The sequence below is a fragment of the Histomonas meleagridis genome (assembly GCF_020186115.1).
Source record: "Histomonas meleagridis strain 2922-C6/04-10x chromosome Unknown contig_25, whole genome shotgun sequence".
Taxonomy (NCBI): Eukaryota; Parabasalia; order Tritrichomonadida; family Dientamoebidae; genus Histomonas; species Histomonas meleagridis.
In genome coordinates, this window is record NW_027150831.1 from 319,510 (window position 1) to 341,805 (window position 22,296).

General features: G+C 27.3%; 6 protein-coding genes across 6 annotated transcripts; 4 read left to right on the plus strand and 2 right to left on the minus strand.

Annotated features, from left to right (window-relative positions):
- Positions 1 to 949: 949 nt before the first annotated feature.
- GO595_004143 (uncharacterized protein) lies at positions 950 to 1,465 on the plus strand (the record flags this gene model as incomplete). The annotated part of the gene is made up of 1 exon (XM_067917242.1): positions 950 to 1,465. The coding sequence occupies one exon, from the start codon at positions 950 to 952 to the stop codon at positions 1,463 to 1,465; it is 516 nt and encodes a 171-aa protein (XP_067775681.1).
- Positions 1,466 to 1,997: 532 nt separating this feature from the next.
- On the plus strand, positions 1,998 to 3,149 carry GO595_004144 (uncharacterized protein; the record flags this gene model as incomplete). Its single annotated transcript, XM_067917243.1, has 1 exon — positions 1,998 to 3,149. One exon carries the CDS (start codon positions 1,998 to 2,000, stop codon positions 3,147 to 3,149), a length of 1,152 nt encoding a protein of 383 aa, XP_067775682.1.
- Positions 3,150 to 3,198: 49 nt separating this feature from the next.
- On the minus strand, positions 3,199 to 3,774 carry GO595_004145 (uncharacterized protein; the record flags this gene model as incomplete). The annotated part of the gene is made up of 1 exon (XM_067917244.1): positions 3,199 to 3,774. One exon carries the CDS (start codon positions 3,772 to 3,774, stop codon positions 3,199 to 3,201), a length of 576 nt encoding a protein of 191 aa, XP_067775683.1.
- Positions 3,775 to 4,949: 1,175 nt separating this feature from the next.
- Positions 4,950 to 5,753, plus strand: GO595_004146 (metallophosphoesterase; the record flags this gene model as incomplete). The annotated part of the gene is made up of 1 exon (XM_067917246.1): positions 4,950 to 5,753. One exon carries the CDS (start codon positions 4,950 to 4,952, stop codon positions 5,751 to 5,753), a length of 804 nt encoding a protein of 267 aa, XP_067775684.1.
- Positions 5,754 to 9,808: 4,055 nt separating this feature from the next.
- GO595_004147 (ribosomal protein L13e) lies at positions 9,809 to 10,384 on the plus strand (the record flags this gene model as incomplete). Its single annotated transcript, XM_067917247.1, has 1 exon — positions 9,809 to 10,384. One exon carries the CDS (start codon positions 9,809 to 9,811, stop codon positions 10,382 to 10,384), a length of 576 nt encoding a protein of 191 aa, XP_067775685.1.
- A 226-nt stretch (positions 10,385 to 10,610) lies between these two features.
- GO595_004148 (NLI interacting factor-like phosphatase family protein) lies at positions 10,611 to 11,870 on the minus strand (the record flags this gene model as incomplete). The annotated part of the gene is made up of 1 exon (XM_067917248.1): positions 10,611 to 11,870. The coding sequence occupies one exon, from the start codon at positions 11,868 to 11,870 to the stop codon at positions 10,611 to 10,613; it is 1,260 nt and encodes a 419-aa protein (XP_067775686.1).
- Between the last annotated feature and the right edge of the window lie 10,426 nt (positions 11,871 to 22,296).

Below are 22,296 nucleotides of genomic sequence, written 5' to 3' on the forward strand. Positions count from 1 at the left end.
TAATTTCTTGAAAATTCGATTTGATTTCATTATTTACTAAAATAAAAGCTGAATGAAATATTAATGGAACACATGTTAATAAGGAAAAATGGAAGTATATGCCGAAAAATGTGAGATCAAATGATGAGTTTGTCGATAAATATTCGCAATGAGAAATTAATCTGATACATGATGGGAAAATTTTATTAAGGCCAATGTTGTTTTTTGTGGAACATGAAATGTATGTAGAAAAATTATGTTGGCGAGCAAATTGCCTTGCTTCGAAATCAGAAATATGATTTTGATTTCCAGGTTGTCTTAAATCTGACTTAGTCCCAATTAGAATAATATTTTTAGTTTGGCGATATTCGCTAATTTTAGGAATATATTTTGATATAAGATGATTAAACGATTTCTTAGAATTAAGAGCAAAACAAAGAAGAACAACATTACTTGGAAAATAAAGATGAACCAAACTTTCCACTTTGAAACTTGAATCCCATAACCTAAGTGTATATGGCTTATTGTCGATGTTTACATCTTTTCGGATATTTTTCAGAATTTTCGGAATTTTTCCAGTAAAAGGATTTTTGTTTAAGCCCAACTTCATGATAAGAGATGTTTTACCGACTCCTTCATCTCTAACAACAAGAATTTTAGCTTCTTTTTTCAATTTTATTGAAGTAAATGACCAAGTAATGATTGAAATCAATGAAGCAAAAAAATTAAATAATATTTATTTCTTATATTTTTATTTTATAAATAAGAACAAATAATGTCGAAAGCAGGAATGATAAATATAAAAAATCTATAGATTCTCTCGAAAACCAACTTTGGATTAGGATTTTTATAAAAATATATTTAAAATATTGAATTATGAGCGATGATAAGAATCCAATTTTTGCCGTTTGCTGAATTTGTCAAAAATTTCAGTACATTGCGGTTCTTTTGGATTTGATTTCACATCCATATGGAGAGAGATCGTCTCGCTCGGGTAAATGAAATTACTGGTATTCGTCCTTATAGGGAACCTACACATACCTATAGTGATGATAGTGATTCATCTGACGAAACATACACATTTTCATCAAGCAAAACACACAGTTACACAAGTCCTTATTCATCTTCGTCCACATATAAAAGTTCTTCATCCTCTTCTAACAGCACAACAAACAATTACACAAGTCCTTATTCATCTTCGTCCACAAATAAAAGTTCATCATCATCGTCACTGGTTCCTTCACATAGTACATCTTTAACTTCTTCTAGTCCTTCTTCAGTTTCTATATCCTCGTTTTCTTTCGACAAACGATCTGTTGTCGCATATTCATCTGATAAATACGTATCCGTTTCTTCTACTACACAGTCCATTAAATCGTATTCATCTAAGACGCATTCTTATTTATCATATTCTTCTTCTTCAGTGTCTGCAACAATTTCTTCTTCTAACTCTGATCTTTTGAGGGCACTTCTAGCCTTAAAATAATTATGCGTATCGAAGTCGCAGCTTGAAAAACAGCAAAACAAATAATAAACGGCCTTTACACATCTGTTTTACTTCAAACATATTATTGACAAAAAATCAAATGAAAATTGAAAGTAGATTTTTGCCTTATGTAGTAAGTGAATATTTAAATATTGGAAACTTTGTATTTTTCACGGGTAAATCAATTAGCATTTTATGGAATTAGTTGGTGAAACATTAGGAAAAGTGTGTGAATAAACATGTCTGATGGAGATGAGAATTTTAAATATAAACAATGATGCCATGAAGATTGTGTAAAATGTCCTATACATTTGGGTTATCTAAATTTAAATCAGAAATTTTGATTTACATTAATAAATTCTTATAAATATTCATAAAATAAGAAATGGCAAAACATAGTGCAATAAGAATAAAACCTGGGTTATGCATAATGAATATTCAACCAGATGGTAGCTAAAACATAAAAAAGCGCCAGAAATAACTGTCACTTTATTTTAAAGCCTCAAAAAGTGGACTTATCTCCTGATCGAAAATGGAATTACCAACACAAGCCGGATCAGAAAATACATTTAATGCATATAGAAAAACAATAAAAGCATTAAAGGATCAAATATCTATTCTTGAGGAGCAATTATATGAAATACAAGACCCAAATGAAAATCTTCTTGAAATATGTCAAATACTCCAACAAGAAAAGCAGGAACTACTTGATGAAAACAAAAGACTTAGAAATGAAATTCAAAGACAACAAATATTTTCAAACAATAAATTTACTCAAGAAGAAAACACTAATCAAGGAGAAAGCAATCAAATAACAGAGCTTGAAAAAACACTACAGGACCTACAAGAGGAAAATCAACAACTTACAACTAAAATTGAAAATCTTGAATCTCACAACGAAAAATATGCTGAAAAAATACAAAACCTGGAAAAACAAATTTCCGCTTATCAATCGCGTATTTCAGAATCAAAAGAAATTGAAAAACAATACTCACGTATGAAAACCGAAATCGAAGCTCTTCACCATCACTACGAATCAATAATTAAAGGGCAAAAAGATTCTTTTGATAAGGTTTCTAAGGAACTCGAAGAAAGCAAATCGATAATACACAATTTCTTAAATTCTGATTTCCAACCATTTTCCAACAAAAGCGAATCTTCCGATGTTTCTGCACTTAAAAAGCGTAATGAAGAGCTGATACAAGAAATAAAAGATCTCAATCAAGAACTTTTTGATTCCGTAAATAACAATCCAGAAATTCAAGCACTTCTCGAAGAAAGGAAAGAACTGAAACGTGAAAACAACGAATTGCATGAGCGTGTTCATGTTTTAGAACTTCAACTGAAAGGTGAAGATCAACCGTTGCTCGGAGATGGCGAAAACAGAAATGATGCCCTACCATTTAAAAAAGGTGTCTACTCTTTGTTTCAAGCGAACGAGAAAATAGACATAAGGAACTCTCATGAATGGGAAAATTTGGACGAAGACATACTTTTTGAGGAAGGTGAAGTGAACCCAGAGGAAGATTCAGAAGAATTCAAAGATGTGACAGTTTCCGATAGCAGCGATGAGCCAGATCAAAAAGAATTCGGGTTCAAGCTTCTTGATAATGATTTAGAAGATGAAAAAGATGATGATAATGGGTTGCTAATAGAAGGTGATGAAGAAGATGAAAAAGAGTAAGTAAAAATAAATCAGATTCTCATGAAGATGTTTTTTATGTTTCACATAATTAATCAAAACCGCCATACCAAACATCAACAGCACATGGTGAAAAAACAACATAATCTTGGAAAGATCCAACGAATCTTTCATTCTGATTACCAAACATTATTTCAAAATCATTGTCATCATCAAGCATTACCTCTGGTTCTAACGAAAAAGAACTAACGTCCATAGTCTTGAGATGATCAATTGGCTTCATTGGAGGAGATTTTTGATCAGAATTGTAATTAAAAATTTCTTGAATTTCTGTCGGTATGACATAATCAAAGGAATCTGTAGTAGTTGCCTTTTCGCTGTCGAATTGAACATAACAATTGTTCTTACTTGGATAAATATTGATTTTCTGCAAACAAGAAAAGCAAATCAACTGGAATTTTGAAGATGCAACTTTGCTTACACATATTTTTGACCAGTCTTTTATGGAAATAGATGCCGAATTAAGTTGGAGTAAAGGAAAATCATTTTGCTTACGAAGGACTTCTCGAAGTGTTATGTGACTAAGAGCTGTTTTATGATGAAGGTCCACTTTTTCTCCATGGATATCAATGTTATTGCAATTGCAGCAATAGTGCTTGAAATCCATTTTAATGGTCTTGTTGACCGTCAAAATTTTTTAACACAAAATTCAGAGAAGGAAATTTTCACGGATCTGACACATTCGCATTTTTTCTGAGAGTAGACAGAATTTTTCAAATCAGAACGTCACGGCTACGTTTTGAAAAAGTAACGTAAAATGAGTTGAAATATTGATTTTCAAGCAATGAGGGGAACCCTTTGAAATTCCCACAATGTTTTAAACATTATTACAAAAAATATTCCATAGTATGAATTAAAATAATATCCAAGAAAAAATAATTGTCTCTATGTTTAGGTAATATTACTCAAATTTCTTTTTGAATATCTGTTTGATTTTTCAACAATTCGTATTCCTGTGACTTGAAAATAATAACTAATACCGAAATATACTTTAGACAGAAACTCTTTAATTCCTTTATGAAGCTACCAAAATTACTAGTGTAGGATGGAGAAAAAAAATTAGAGAAATTCATCAGACTGACAACTGAAATAAAAACATGTTTTTAGAGATAATATCAGAAAATTCATTGATTAATTTATCGGAACAAATCAAACAATTTAAGTCAAAGATAAATTGTAAACATAAAGACCCAAAAATAATTATTTTATCTCATGAGATTTGTGAGCAACAAAATTGATGAAAACGTTAAGGAATGCTGATAGAAATCTCACCCTTGGAATTAGAACATAACTTGAAAATGAAACAAATGAGAAACATTGCAAAAGGCCGTATGTTAAGGGGACATGTTGGCAATGTATTTCATGATAAAATATCAAAAATATTAAACATCAAAAAATCAATTTAATTTCATCCTTAATTATAAAATAATTTAAAGCTATGTCAGTAAAAACAAAGTGATTTTTTATGCAAAATATAAAGTTTAATGGGAGTTAATTAACTTTTTTGTCCATTTGGACCACACCAAAAAAAGTTTTTACGGTTAACGAAATGAAAATCTTTTGTCCTTTCCCAATATGCTCACATGGGCCGAGGAGAGAGCAATAATTTTAAGAGGTCGCATAACCCTAGCTCTCATTTTATTGTTTACACTCGTTTTATTCATGACATTCTTTCATGTTCATTTTCAGCCAACTCAAATTTGGATATTTCGTTATAGAAATAGTCTTCATATCAACCTTTTTTACCTTTGTTTTTTATTTGGTATTCTTTTTTTAATATATATGCATATTGAACCATTTACTCTTAAAATTCAAAGATTTTCTTTTCGATCAAATCGGAGTAATTTCCCACCACTAAAAATAGTGCAAATCACAGATACTCATGTTCATTATCCGTATCCCCAAGTTACATATTCACGTTTGAAATCCATAGTCAATCTCATCAATTTCGAGAACCCTGATCTAGTTGTTTTGACAGGCGACCTAATTAGTGACAAATCTAAGCATTCTACACAAGATGTTTATACAATTGCCAATTCTCTCAAGTATCTTAATTCTCCATTATTTGTTTGTTTTGGAAACCATGATGTTGAATGTCAAAGCGAGCTCACAGAAGCGCTTTCCAACATCGGTGCAACAGTTCTTAACCAGCAAACAGTTGAGTTTCCAGTCAGAGGCAGCAAAATTTACATATCTGGATTAAAACCGTCACTCAAACTTTTTGAGACGAATTTATTCGTCGCCGAATTGAAATCTAACTTCACTGGTGATCCCACAGTTCCGCACATTCTTCTTGCTCATATGCCTGATGCAGCAGATGCAGCAAGCGAGTCACAAATGTTTGATCTACAGCTTAGTGGTCATTCTCATGGAGGACAATGTGTATTACCCTTTAATGCAGGAACACCATTTTTACCTCCTGGCTCATTAAAGTATCATGCATGTGTAACATCGAATTATTTAGTTGGTGACATGATATTACATATTAGCAGAGGGATTGGTGAAACACCATTACCTTATCCATTAATAAGGTTTTTATGTAAACCTGAAATATCTGTGATCGAATTGAAACCTAACATAATTTAGATGAAAGACTTATTTTTGTAATAAACTTAATAATTATTTAATATTGTATTATTTAATATAACAAAAAGGAATTCTTTAAAGATTTTAGATGTCAGTAATGGCTTTTCCATTATATAACAATTGCATTTATATGATTTATTAATTTTGTACAGCATCAGATTTTTCCTTTATGCCTTTTTCACGAAGTAATTGGACTATCTTTGTGTAACCAAATTGTTTTACAATTTCAATTGCAGTTCCAAAACAGTTTTAATATTTCTATATTCCAAAACTTATACAGAGGTACTAAAACTCAAAATCCTGAATATTTTTTCTACTATGATTTTAGGTTAAGGATACGATACGGGCTAATTGAATGATATTGAAATTTGCCATCGCACCACCAAACGAATTACCTGTAACACTCAAATTATTATACTAATTAATTCCATCAAAACAAATGACATATGACAGTCATATTAAAATTAGTATGTTTAAGTCAATAATGCCACTAAAAAATTAGCAAATTTAATCATTTTATTATTATAAATTTTGAATTTGGCAACTCATAATAAATTTTATGACCAACCCATAATTTCAAAATTACATCATTACTTGAAATTATAGTAATCAAAATTAGAGGAATTAAAACATATTTCCCCATGGATATTAAAAGATGTATTTGAAAGAAGTCGATCATTTTGAACTCAAAAATTACGGAAACTATTGAATTGAAATAAAATTGGAAATAAAAAAAAATTCTAAATATTATAATATATAATAAATTCAAACATAATAAAACAATTATACAAACACATCATATTGAAAATAAAAGTATAATACTTTAAGGAATTTAAAATTCATTTATTTAGATATTTTACCATTTTTGAAATTTTTGAACTTTTTGAATTAAAAGGAACGTTTTTTGTTGACGATCAATAACCGTCGGAAGTTTTCAATGCTTTATTAGGTATTCAAAATAATTTATTGTTGTTATTCAAAAAGTTCTATCGTAAATTTTTTAGGCAGGATAAAATTGTGAAAAATTAGGAAATGCCATCTCTTATACAACGATCACTTTTTGTATGTTATCAGAAAAAGGTACGGTTATGCAAATCAACCAACTTTTTAAACATGTAAGACTTTTGAGAAGTAAGGGGAAATTCACTGATGATACGAAAATTTTGGCCAATGAATTTATTTCAAGTTTGGATGCATTAATTTAAGAATATTTTTCGTTTTGAATACAAAAGCCGCCTGATCTTCGTGCGTTTGAATCAAATTGAGAACAATTGAATGAGCAGTTGAATTTGATGTAAAAATCATTTTTTTTTTATGGAAACAAATAAAAATTGTTCCAACTTCATTTATAAGATCTTTCACCAATTAACAAAAGCACATCAAAATCTTTGTGCATTAAGTGAATCACAGTCTCAAGTTTCTAAATTGACTGATAAAGAATGGAATTTGATAAAAAAATTTGATGTCTCAAATCCTTTAAACAGTCCTACTTTAAGTGATTTTAAAGATATTGCCCAAACCAAAGCTCGTGCTAAAGATAATATTTTAATTAAATTATCAAATAATATTGAAACATATTGTCAACAGAATTCAAATTCTACTCAAGAAAATACTGAAACAACAAAGGATGAAACAACAAATCCTACTTTTAAAAAGTCTGGTAAAACAAATTCTCCTATACCTATGTAAAAACAAGTATACCAACATTTGATAACCGAAGCAAATATGGACTTAAAATCTTACTTGGGTTATATAGTGTCTTTACCTAATAAGAAACAGAATTCACAAAATTCTTTACAAAATATATCTATAGATAAGAAATTTAATATATTTTTCATAAAAGCTTTGATTTATACAGTAAGTTCCTCTAAAAGGATCAACCTTATTGATTTGTGCATATTAAATGAAATACTTCAAGAAAAAATGAAGAAGAATAGACATATATTAAAAGGTAGTATTATCGATTTAAAAAGCAAAATGGAAGAAAATCATAAAGATTTGGTATGGCAAATATCCGAAATAAAAAATTTGTTGATTGAATCGGTTAATTACCGAAATGAGAACCAAAGACAATTTTTTGCCATACTGAAATATGTTCAAAATGTCGTTTTTGCTTCCAACAACTTCTTGGTTGGATTCTACAATTCTATTAGATTCCCTCAAGTCAATTGACTTGATGAATTCATCGAAACTAAAAAGAGCACTTAAACCTGATCACGTTTAAATGAATTTATGAAAACGTTGACAGTTTGCAGTGCTCTTAACTAAAAAAATAAATAAGAAAAAAAAAATGATTTTTTTTTATTATTTTTGGTATCTTGGTGTGCCACAGTAAACCGATATAACTTTTTGAATAATTTATTATTTGAAAAAGTTTTATCCCATGGGATAACATGTTATCGTCAATTCCTTTTTGATCAAGAAACAATTTGTGTTAAAATATTGTGTTAAAATATTAATTTTGGCTTTTTAATTTCATATAATCTATTTATTATTCGTTTAATTTTATATCTTATGATTATTATATTTTTATTGAAAAAACATTTACATTATAAAAGAGTATTGTAATTATTTTCCCTAATTTTAAATGTTTCACAAGTTGATTAAATGAAGGCATGCCATGGTACCATTTTATTATTTATTTTTTTAATCTACGCGAACTAATTTATGCTTAAATAAAAAAATATTTCCATTTTTACTATGGGTTTCACGGTTTGAATTCAGAATTATCTTGTATAAAATTTTTTTTTTAAATCAATTAATTAATTTATATCTATACAAAACAATATTTTTATCTGAAGAACCAGCATCATAAGGGATTTTTTAATGAATTTGTATATAATAATGGCTTATATTTACATGTTTATTGTTTAGCGATCACAGGTGGAAACTTCCAACTCTAACAAAAAAAAATTAAAAACGTTGTTATACTACTTTTCGAATTTAAGCACAAAAAGCCTAGACACAATAATTTTTCTCAAATAAATTGAGTCAATTCCAGTTTCAACAAGATGGAAATTGCATTCATCTATAAGGGGAAATTTTACATTTTTTTTGACATATGTTGTATATAACAATCATGTCTTGATAAGATAATATCTGCTTTTAATTATTAGTTTACCAAAGAATATAATGTTTATAATAAAAAATTGAAATGCCATTATTTTGGAGGAAAAAAATCTTTATATAAATTAACATAAATTTATGTTAACAAAATCTTTTTATATTCAATTTTTTACTGACATCATATATTCTTCTTTTATAACAAAAAATAAAAAATAAGATAAAATCTTCTTCATACAAAATTTATTATTAATAATAAATAAAATAAATATAGTAAAACCTTTTTTTATTCATCAATTCCAAATAGAATAGATTTCAAGTAGATATGAAATACACCAATACGGCGTTAGGTTTTTAAATTAAACTCTCACATATACCTTAAAGATCTTCAATTGGAGAAATCATTGAAAATTTCAAATTGTACCAAATAAAATTTTCAAAAGGAAGAATGCTCTTATTAAACTTACCTCACGAACCTTATTTCTGAGAAAAGGTTGCAACCTTGAGTTGAGGCCTCAACAAAAATTTATTGATTTATAAAATTTATTATTTACGTAAACATCTTATATTCCTTCGCCTAATAGGTCAGAGTTCAGACGAGTGCTCTGTGATTGCTCGATCTTTGCATTCTTGATATTCTTAAGTTTTGAAAACCATTTTTTGATTGGACGCAAACAAAACATTGGGAAAAAGAATAGGAACAAGACACCGATAATTACAATAATACTGAGAACAAGCGTTGCATTGTTGGCACTCATTGAAACGCAGCAATCCTTTTGTCAATTATTTTACAATATTGTCAATTTAAAGGATTTAATTAGAATTTTGTCAAATTAATTGAATAACAAATGATCCACCCGGTACACCTTCAAAAAACGTTAACGTTCGAAATATTTTGAATGACTAAAAGGCCGATTAAACCGTATAAACGATCTTTTGTTATTCAAAAATGCGTTTTAAAACGGTTTTCCACCTTGGTCGACCTTTCTAAAATGGTTTGCAAGAATAACAGAGTTCCTAATGACCACTTACGTAAGGATTGGTTCCGCCGAATTAAATTTTATTTCGACGATCCAGCACGTAAGAAGAGGCGCCAAATTGCAAGAGCAATTCGTGCAAAGAAGATCGCACCACGTCCAGTAGAAGGACCACTTCGTCCACTTGTTCACTGTCCAACAGTTCGTTACAATCGCAAAGTTAGACTTGGACGCGGTTTTACAGTTGAAGAAGTTAAGGCTGCCGGATTTGAACCATCACGTGCCAGATTTATGGGCATTGCCATGGATAAATTCCGTGTTCACACAAAAGATGAAATCAAGCAAGCCAACATAGAACGTCTTAAAGCATATAAAGCCAAGATGGTTCGTGTTCATACAAAAACAGAGAAATTGCCAGCAGGAGAATCGATTCCATCACTCTTTGCTCTTCCAAAAGTTGATCAAAAGGTTACATGGAGAGTAATCAAGGATGAAGAAAAGAAAGCAGAATTATTTAAAGATAAGCAAGCAGCTCACAAAGCATGGAGGGCATCAATCAAAGCCAAGGAAGCGGCCAAGCACAAGAAATAAAAATGAGTAAATATCCAATAATTTCAGATTAACATAAACGATAAAAAACATTTATTTATTATGTTCAAAGTTTAGATTGAAAATAGAAATACTTTTTAAATGTAAATCTTATTTTCGATTACTCTATAAATCAAATTTGATAAACTCTTAAATAGTATTTTTTATTAAGAAAATTATGAAAAACATTTTTGAATTAAATTTTATTTCATTAAATTCCATAATGGTATCAATTATCTCCCAGAAATGATATGTCTTCAGAATAAGCATCATCATCACTGTAATCACTTGATGATTCTGTCGTATCTCCGTTCATCAAATCATCGAAATCTGTTGATCCAATCTCCTCTTCAGGTGGCGGATCTGTTCGGGGTAGATCCCCATTTGTGACCATTTGATATCCAGGAATTTGGTATCTGTATTCATCTTCTTTGTTAAACCTTAGACAAGAATAGTCGAACCACGCCATATGCACAATAAATATCCCTTTGTATTTCGCTGCCTCATCGGCGACGGTTTGGGGTGGCCCAAATCCAACGATATGTGTAACATACGGACAAAAGTTCACGACGATGTTTGCTCCGAATTGTTCTGCTCTGCTGATTATTTTGTTCCTTTGGAGAGTATCTTCTTCATTCCAAGCATTTGAAAACATTATATAGCAATCACGCAAAACGCTAAGCTTAAGGTCGCAAATTGTTAAAAAAACGTTCTCTGTTTGTTTTTCAAAGAATTTGTGGTGAATTTTTTCGACCATTATATCTGCAATATTTTGAAGAGTAGTGTCATTGGCTGCTCTTTGTGAGATTTCCTTCTTCCCATCAGGAAAGCTTTTGAAATAGAGAAATGGTTCAAGTTGAATAAGATTGTGATAAATTATTGGTCGACGTGGAATGAAATCAAAATGATCATTTTCCTGTTGCCAAACATCTGGCGTATCGTCAAGAGCAATGGTGTATTTATCACTAAGGATAAATGACTCAATTGTTTTTGTTTGAAGTTTTCTTTCATCCCTGCATCGAATTCGACCTCTAAAATAAACATCTGTTGGGTCTATCTTTTTCATAATTATTTCCGCATAGCTTCTTTGTGATAATGTGTCAAGATGCATAATGTAAAAAGGAGCTAATTTTTCTAAAAATTCATGGACGTGTGGACGTATTCTAACTAGGTAAAGCCTGTCTAACATGAAGTAAAATAAATCAGATTTGTTTTCTGGATCGAGATCAATAATTCTTTTTGCTTCTTCTTCATTCTTAACTATTATTGTATCAATTAATGTTCTATCTAGATCAATAACAAGAGCTAATTTTTTGTTGTCCATAAGATATTTATCAATGCTTTCTTTTTCTTTTTGAATATCTTCTTTTCTCATTATAAGTTCATTATTTGGAACATAACCATTTGGCAAATTATGTGACATGTCTTTTCCACATAAGACACACATTCCATCGAATAATTCTGTATGGGGGCACTGATCTTGTTGCATTTGTAAATTCAGACGTTTACAAACCGTTGCAAAAAACGTTAGCGAAAAACGAAGAGGTGCAAAGCCGAAAAACTTATTCAATTAACCAAAATTAGAACCATCACGTACCGGGGTTCACACATGGGTAATAAAGTTTTTCTTAAGCTTGTTCAACTTTTAGGCAAATTAGAAATACTATGTTGAGATGGAACCATAATAATCTTTTTCTGTGGTTTCAACAAATATTCATTAGCTATGAAAAGAAGTCACCTGATTGAAATTCAAAATTCTGATTAGAATAAAAATTTTTAAATAATATATTAATTATTTCATATGAAAATAGCTAAGTTATTATGGCTTGCCTCTTTAAATGGATAATAATGTGTATACTTTGTTTTAAAAGAATAATTCATTCATAATTTATAGTAATTACTCACTGAGAGTAATTAATTGATTTAAAAAAAAAAGTTCTTTTTTTCCAAGGAAACACTTTTTCAAAAAATGCATTTATATTTTAAATCTTGGATATGCGTTAGACGTTTATGGAAATATTTTGTTTATAAAAATCATGAAGAATTATCAAATGCTGATTGAGAAATTCATAGTAAATATATTAAAGAAGGAGTTAATCCGAATGAAATTGCAAAAATAATACGAAATGATGAAGTAGAAAAACTTCAAGAATTGGCTTCATCAACAAATTTTGATTTTGCTCAATCTATTGAACGTTCACCTTACGCCAAACTTTGGCGTAATTAGTCTTTTAATACAATCTATCTTCTGAGTAATCTTTAATGGAGATTTCATAATTTTAGTAATTTGGTTCTTTATTTCATTAATAATTAATCTAGAATGTTTTATCTTAATAGCTCTATTACAAGCTATTGGGATTCCTAAATTTTCAATATAAGACAATAAAGAAATTTGAGGAATAATTTCATTGTTAATTTTGAAGTTAATGTTCTATCAGTATAAGTATATCTTAAAAATTTACATTTTTTGGGCATTTTTTGCAGATTCCATTCCTGAAAATTTACAAAACTTTTCAACTGTCTTTAACATATTATTCATACCTTCTTCTGAACTAGACATTAAAATAACGTCGTCTGCATAAGCTTGAATATTGAATCTAATTATTTCATCATTGGTTTCGTCTTCAATTAGTATACCATCATTTTTATTTTTTATTTGAATTGCTTTTAATAGAGGTTCTAAACACAAATTAAATAATGTAGGTGATAAAGTGCATCCTTGTTTTACTCCTCTTTTGACGAATATTGGTCTAGAATTAGTTCCTTTATAAAATATTTTCGTGTATGAGTTCTTATAAGAATTTTTATTAATATTAATAAACTTATCTGGAAAACCTTTGGCTATTAAAATCTAAATCTGTGATATAAATACTTTGTTTCTTTCTTCTGGCATTAGATATTAATTCATTAATTGTTTCAATATGTTCTGCTGCTCCATTAATTCCTTCTTTAAATCCGTTTTGAACTCTATTAATGATATTGATTTTATAAGCGATATCTTAAATACATTTTACAAACATACAATAGATAATTCGAAATAAAGTATTAGAATACTAATTGGTCTCCATGATCTTAATTCTTCTGGTGCTTCTTCTCTATATAATAAAATAGTTTTTGATGATTTCCAGCTTTTTGGAATTCTTTAATATAAAATCATATAAAAAACTATATATTTAATAATTTTAGATGTAATATTGATATTGGATTTTCAAATTGTGTTAGAAATACCGTCAATACCATGAACATCTAAATTTGGTCTAGATCTAATGACTTCTTTAATTCTATCTTTATCTAATGATATAGTGATGATGAATAAATCTTTATCTTCTTTTACAAAACAATTGTTAAAATTTCATCTAGAATCATTATTTAGTGGATGAAAATCAATTTTAGAGTTCCATTCATATACAGAGAATTCTTCAAATTGATTTAAAGTTAACGGACATTCTGGTGTAGGATTCTTACAGATATGCCAATTAATAAATTTTCGAGGATCTTCTTGATATAAATTTTGAATCTTTTCTTTATATTTTTCACTTATAATACCACTTCTGGTAGCAATTTCATTTTTTAATGTATTCTTAATCCAGTTAAATTTCATATTTCGAAATTATTCTTCTTCATTTATAAAAGATTTAATATCTTGGATTTATCTTCCTTCGAATGTTCTGTTAATAAAATCATCATCTAATTTATGTAAAATATCTACTAATATATCTTCAATGATTGATTGTATTTGATTTTGTTCTCGATTATTTAATTCTAAATATTTCTCAATATTTGATATAAGATTCGTAATATTTCTTTCTTGTTCATATCTAATTCTTTCTCTTCTTAGTTCTTCTTTGTTATTATTGTTTTTGTTTAGAATTGGTCGTCTTCTTAACATTTTGTTAATTGGGATCTTTAAAACTGTTCGTATAGTATTCCTGACGGAAAGAATCATTTTTGCTATAACTTCTTTCATTACAATACATTTCTGATCATTAATTTGATGTTGTTTTTAATTTTGATCTTCTTCATTGATGGAACAATTTAATCTTGAATAATTTACATATAGATTTTCTAAAAGATCTTCTAATCTTCTCTGTATATTTAGGTAAACCGATTCCATATCATTCTGCTCGTTTACATTTCTTGATCCATTTCTTCGCTTTATTTTATAAATTATCTAAATTTTCTTGTCCTAAATTATTAAGTTGATTATTATTGAATGATAGTAATATTCAAAATAATTTTTTTTCATTTTAATTTTGTAATTGTTGTTCTTCTTCATTATTATTATCAACTTTATCTATTTGTTGATTAATTACAACATTGTTCTCAATTCTTTGAATCATTCTTCTTCTATCTCTTATTCTTTGTCTTTCTTCATTTTTTCTTTTTCCATTAATTATTTCTTCATTGTTATTATCATCGTTATTGTTGTTTGTTTGATTTTGTTGTACTGGTTGTTGTATGTTGATAGGTTTACCTATGCTTCACCCATTGTAAAATCATTGCCCAAAACCAACCATTAATGTTATCATCTTTGTTGTATTGTGAATAAACTTTTCGAATGTGATTAGCCAATCCTGTTTTTATATCACCTACATATTTAAAATTTGGACATAGACGATTCCATAATGTTTTCCGATTTGTTTTCTTTTTACTTTCCATTACTCTCAAATGTGATAATTTTCCAAAATGTTTTTTTATCAATAATTGATCCAATTGTTTTCAATATTTGATTACCTTTTAATATTTCATTATGAACTTCTCTTCGATGTATGTTCAATAATGTATTGAAATGTGTTGCGAAACCACATGCATGTGGACAGACAAATGTATTAACACCTGGCCATATCTATATAATAACTATTGAATTTGTAACGTAATGTTATTCCAAGAGTTAATTATCATCTATCCAATCTGAAATATTATTAATATTATAAGAAGTCCATTTATCGATTATTTCTTCTAAATCTTTTTCAGAGTTAACGTTCCTTAACTTCTCAATTAAATTCTTTGGTTTGTGTGATAATTCTCTATTGTTATCTTCATTATCATGATTATTTCTATCATTATCGTTATTATTATTCGTATTCTGTGTAACATTTACATTATTTTCATCATCATGATTTGAATTTTGAGTATTATTTTGAATATCTTGATTAATCCCTTCATATGTTAATTGATCATTTTGTTGTTGTTGCTGTAAGTTTACATTATTATTAGATTTGAAGTTTGGTACTGGTATCCCAATGTCGATTTGTTATGGTATAATATTGAAATTAGGTCTTGGTATATCTATGGAAACTGAAATATATCTAAAATCATATTTCATGACATCTATATAAATTTTGATCCGATTTTCATAGAAATCTATTTTTGGGATTTCAACTGGAACATCAATTTTACTTTATACTAATTGATAATTCGGTCTCTCAATTGATATTGATATATCTTTTTGTTCAAACATAACATTAGGTGTTTCAACTGTAACGTCAATCTTATTTTTAACTATATTAAATTTCGGTTTTTCAATTGGTACTTGATATTTATGGTAATCTGGAATACCTATTTCGAATGTAGTTGGATTTCTAACATAATTCGGTATATCTATGGGATATCCTATGTCACGTAGAAATTAATTGATAATTAGAAATTTCTATAATTGACTGGCACTTGTGCCATAGAATAGGCAGAAATATCAATCTCTAGATTAAATAATGTGATTTTAGTTTTCGGGATTTTAATAGGACGAATTTCACGTTCAATAGAAACTTCTGGTATTTTAATTTTGACTTTATCTTCATTTGTATAAACTTGATTATAATTTCCAGAATTGTTTCTAATATTATTCTCTGATATGTGTAAAATAAAAAATGATAATCTATTTCTTAACTCATTTATTTTCTCATCTTTAATCATCAACTCATCACTTATATCTTCAATAATTGGAATCGAATCACATACATCACAATTGATTAGTTCCCCATAATTTGTAATTTGTTTGACTCTAGGGTCATTATTCAGAAGAATTTGGGGGATATTACTTATGTCGTTTAGGTCAATATTATCTATGATCAAACCACCATCTATTAATTGAATTGGTATACCTGAAACAGTTAAACTCATGTATCTATTAATTAATCCTAACCAAGGTGGGTAGTTATCAAAATTAAAATCAATGTTTTTTAATAAAATTAAAATTGTAATATTAAAGTTATTACCGATAACGTTTTTTGGTATTAAAATATTTGTATCTGGAATTTTTAGAAATTCTCTAAATGTATAGATTTTGTTACGAATTTTAACATGACTGATAATTATTGACCAAATATAACCGTTAGTGGCAAATGATTGATCTAAAATTTTTAACTGGTTTATTTGATTGGCGAAATGCTGCCAAAAATCATCAGGGTTTTTAATAAAATAATTACAACTTAGTAAAGGACATCTACGTATAACAAAACCTCTATTATGAGTATAAAATGAGAATGGTATTAAATTGTTGATTATATTTGGAACTTGGAATTTTAATCTTTTATATAAACAAGCATATAATGTAAGTTCGTGAGGTAAGAAACGCTTTAGTTGGTTGATTTCTTGTGGTTTATGCTCTTCTTCCAAATATGCATGTTTGATGCATTCTGAAAATGTATAAAAAATTCGTTGACAAAGCGGGTAAAACAAACATGGAAATGTGTTTTGTGGTGGAATAAGGTTGTAGGTGCTAAGTTGAAGTAATTCTGTGATGGGTGAATTTATCACATTTTTCGAAATTTCTCCGTTTGAACTAATGATACCTCTAGATGTGTTGGGGTCGTTCTGGAGGTGTTCCTGTTGTGTTCTGTATAGCGTATCGATGATTTCTGAAGAAATTATCTCGAAATTATTTATCTCCGAAAAAATTTTTTCCGTCCAAAAAAAAATCTTGATAAGGTTATCAGGGGTGCTGATTCCGGTAGTATCATTTTCTCGACTTAAAAATACTTGCATTCAAAAAATCAAAAAAATGTACCACCCAGGACTCGAACCTGGAATCTCATGCTCCGTAGGCACACGCCTTATCCATTGGGCCAGTGGTACTTCTGATAAATGTCTTATTACAATATTAATGAATAATTATTTTTTACCCACAAGAAGAGTCGGTGGGGGAAATGATATTAAAATAAAAAAAAATTTAACCAAAAAATAATTTACAAAGATATAATTAGTTCAATGCATTTTCTCCAATATTCCGCAAAGTTCATATTTTCATTTTTCAATGTTTGAATATATTCATCGAAAACTTTTAATCTCTTTTCTAATTCCTTTGAGTAGCTGACATAACACTGATTTCTTTCTAATATCAAACCTCTATGTACAGATGTATCCAAACTTGTCACGAATTTCATCATTTTACATTTTAAATTTTCACCGTTTAAATCTTTTTCGTTTTTATATTTTTTTCTTTGCGTTGAAGGCACCGATTCATCGCTTTGTTTTTTATTAATATTTACGTAATTTTTTAATGGCTCCATTATAATTTGTAATGATTCCCAATCTCTTAAATGAAAAGGCCTTCCATTTGATACGTTTAGAGTAGTTTTTTGTCTTTCTTTCTCTTTTTTTAATTCTTTTAAAGTTTTTCGTTTTATGTTTATAGTATTTCCATCATTTAAATCATCCAAAACAATAAATTTATCTAAGAAATTAAGAATTAAGTTTGTTAATAAAGGCAAATTATAAGAAAATAATAACATGATATTATATTCACTTTCATAAATTTGATCATTAAATTGATTTATAATTTTTATTTCATTTTCATTCAGTTTTTGTTCATTATTATTTAATTCATCTATTTCTTTTTCATTGTTTTCATTATTTGTGATTTTTTTAGTTAAAATATTTTTATTATTTTGTTTATCTTTTAAAAGTTTATTATAATTAATTTCAAATTTATTTTGTATATTTGAACGTTCATTTTGTATCAAATTTATATAATAATTAGAAAAAAATTTATAAATTTCTTTTTCTATTTCTCGAATTTGATTTATTGTAATCGAAACTTGTGTTTTATAATGTAAAATCGAATTATTTTGTTCCGTTGGTAAATTTATAATCATATTATTCCAAATGTTTTTATTATTTTCAATAAATTCATTTTGTTGTTGTGGAATTAATGCTTCACGAGTAATTTGATATTTACGTGTTTTTAAATTCAAATAAAAATCATTTGAAACATTTGTAATTTTGGTAATAAAATCATTTTCAAGTTTTTCGATTTCTAATTTTAATGTTACAAATGATAAAATTTTGTTTAAATCTTGTTGATTTGCTTTAGATTTTATTTTTTCTATTGTTTGTTTTGAACGAATATGTTCATTACGTTGTTTAACTTTTGGGTTTTTTTCATTTGTATTAATATTTTGTGTTTGAAAACTAAAATTAAATACAAAAGGATCGAAATTTAAATGCGATTTCATTACATTTAAATAATATCCTCTTTTAATCAATGATATTCGTAATTCATCAAGTTTTATTAAAATCGAATTTATTTGTTTTTCTTCTGTTTCATTAATATCATTTACATTTAAATTATTTATTATGTTATCAATGTTTAATTCTTGTTGATTACTTTTAAAGAGAATTAAATTATATTTTTCTTTTGTTTCGTTTTGAATGGAATTTGTTGTTTCAATAAATGTTAAATCAGATTTATGAATATTGGAAATAAATTCGAATTCTTGAATTGTTTCTTGATGTAAATTTTCGATTTCTTTGTTAATATTTTCGATTTTTAGTTTTAATGAATTAATATGTATATCAATTTGCGATCTCATTTTATCAAATAAATTTTTTGTTGTTTCTTTTTCTTCATTTGATATATCTTTAGATACAATTTCAATGAATTTTTCATTTTTGATATTAAAATTATTAACAAATTTATTTAAATCATTTTTCATTTCTTCTGAAATTTGTTTAAATTTATTTAAAAATTTTTGATTTGAACTATTAAAACTTTGTGAAAATGTTATTAAACATGAAACAGATTTTTGTAAATTTAAATCATGAATAAATTTCTTTAATTTTTCTAATTCTTGAATTAGTAAATCTTTTCTTTTATTAAAGGTTTCATCTAAATTTGAAATTCCTTTATTAAATATTTCGATGTTTTGTTTCAAATGTTTTTCGAATTGAATTTTATGTGTTTCAAGTTCGATAATTCGATTTTGAGCAATTTCTACTTCGATATAATTTAATTTTGGTGCTTGAACTTTCATAATTTCTTGAAAATGATTTTTTAATTCAATTTTTTCATTTTCATAATTTGCATTTTTTAAATCATTTATATATTCATTTTGTAAATTATATATTATATTATATTTTAAGTTATTTAACCAATCATTAATATCATCATTTGTCGGAATATAAACTTGAATTGATATTATTCCATCGAATTTAGGCACAATATCAATTACATTATATTCAGGTATTATAAAGTCATCGATATCTTCTGATGGATTTTTAGTAATTTTACCTTTTTGTTGATAATTTTTTCCTTTTTTCCGATTTCTAATTGAAGAAGTTTTTTGTCGACTTTTCTTTTCAGGTATTACATTTTGTTGAACTATATTATCATCAACAAAATCATCAAATGTTGGAATGACATTAAAATTCTCTATAATTTCATAACAATTTCCATTTGGTAATATAATGTTTGATGATTGTTGTGATATTTTACTACTTGAATAGATTCTTTTATTACGTTGACTTGTACGCGATCTCCTTAAGTTCTCAGTTGAAATTCGTGATGCATTTTCATCGAAGTTTTGACCTGATTTTAAATGTAAAATTTTCATAATTTCATTTTCTGTTTTATTATATTGATTTGTAACTAATGAAGGTTGAGTTTCATAAATATTATTAATTTTTTGATACGTTTCTTTATATTCTGTTTCAATATTATTAAGGATTTGTTTACATATATCAATATAATTATTTATATCTTCTTTAGAAGCAAGTGTTAATATTTGATTTGTTTTGTTTTCGAGTTCGAGTTCTAATTCATTAATTTTTTTGTTTGATTCAATTTTTATTTCATTTATTTCATTAACAACAAATGTAATGTTTTGATTAACAATTTCTTTATATTCATTATATACTTTTATTAATGGTAATAAAAAATCTCGAATCGATTCAAATGATTTCATTAAAAAATGACTTCGATTATCCCAATAACATTTTAATTTCTCAATAAAAAAATTGTTTATTTTTTGTGATTGCTTTAATAATGGAGAAATTTCATTAATTGCTGTTGTTGTTTCAGATTCATTTTTTAATTGCGTTAACTCTTTTTCCGTTTCATTTAATAAGTTTAGGTTCATTTGATTTCTTTCATCAAATTTCGCTTGAAATTTCATTTTAAATTGTTCAAGAAATGACTTATGATATTGAATGATTTCTTCGACTTCTTTCCACCATTTTTGGAAATCTTCTTCAAGAAAATGTTCTGGCGGATTAATCATATCAAGCATTGATAATAATTTCTTGATGCATTGCGTAAATTTGTTTTGGTCATTAAAAAAATCAGAATAAAGTGTTTGATAATCAATGATTTGTGTGGGATTTATTTGCTGTTTAAAGTCTTGAATTAGAAAATTGAATTTTGAGGTCTTCCATTCACTTTCCTTTTGTAAAAATTGGTCATTTATTTGATCAGTATAAATTCGATTGGAAATCTCTAAATTATAAAGAAATTTTAATATGTTCTGTTTGGTCGTTAAAAAGCTGTTATTTAAATTTTTAAGTTCGTCACTAAGTTTGTTTGCTTGTTGTGAAGGAAGTTGGCAAATATATTGTTGAGATTGATTAAATGATGAATTTGTAATTGATTGAAGCCTCTGATAAGAACTTGTGTATATTGCAATGACATTTTCATTAAGTTGTGTTACATTTGATATTATTTCATTATTATATGAGATTAATTGATTATGATCATCAGCGAATCTTGATGATGTATTTCCGATTGAATCAATGATTTCACTTTGCTTTTGCTTTACGTTTTTGATATTTTCTAAGCAAGTTGAAATTTGTGCTTCAAGAAGATTTTTGCATTCATTAGCTACTTCAGTTACAGAATTTTGAAATTTGGATACAATTGTCATGTATTCATCTAAGATTTTATTTTGATATCTTTTAAGTGCACTACTTGTTGATGAATGGGGGGATATTTGTTTTCCATCCCCATCCATTTGTATAACGAATTTCGTCACTTTTCATGTAAAGAAAAATTGTTAATTAACGGCTTATTTTTTATGGATTCATAAACTCTGTTTCAATTTAGAAATCAACAACTTTGATCGACATTTTAAAATGGGTGGGTTGAGCTATGTTCACCTATTAAGGCTTATATCAATTTGTAAAAAAAACATTTCATGAATTTTTTCTATTTTCCAATCATTTTTGGCATTTGGAATAAACTCTTTCTTCAAATGCTTTATTTTTAAAGTTGGTTTAATTTTTAAGATGAAAACAGTTGTTCAATTTTCCAAAAAAGCGAGAGGTAAAAATCTGCCAGCATCAAAAGTGTCAATATGTTCAAATATATTTTAACATGAAACATTATAAAAACATTTATTATTTTCTTTTATAAAGAAGTTTTCAAATAATATAAAATAAAGAAAATCAAATTACTAATAATAACATTATTAAATGAACATGAAAAATTTCCATTAAATCATCTTTACTAATTTACTAACATCATTAGTTGAAAGTTTACATGGATTTTTTTTAGCGTTACATATAATGAAAGTATTTTCGAATATAAAAATTGGTTTAATGACTAAATCTTTATTTATGTCATCGAATTTAAATAAAAAACTTTTTTATTTATAAAGCGAATCCATACGATAAATTCAAAAAGTTTACAACGGATGATACGGAAC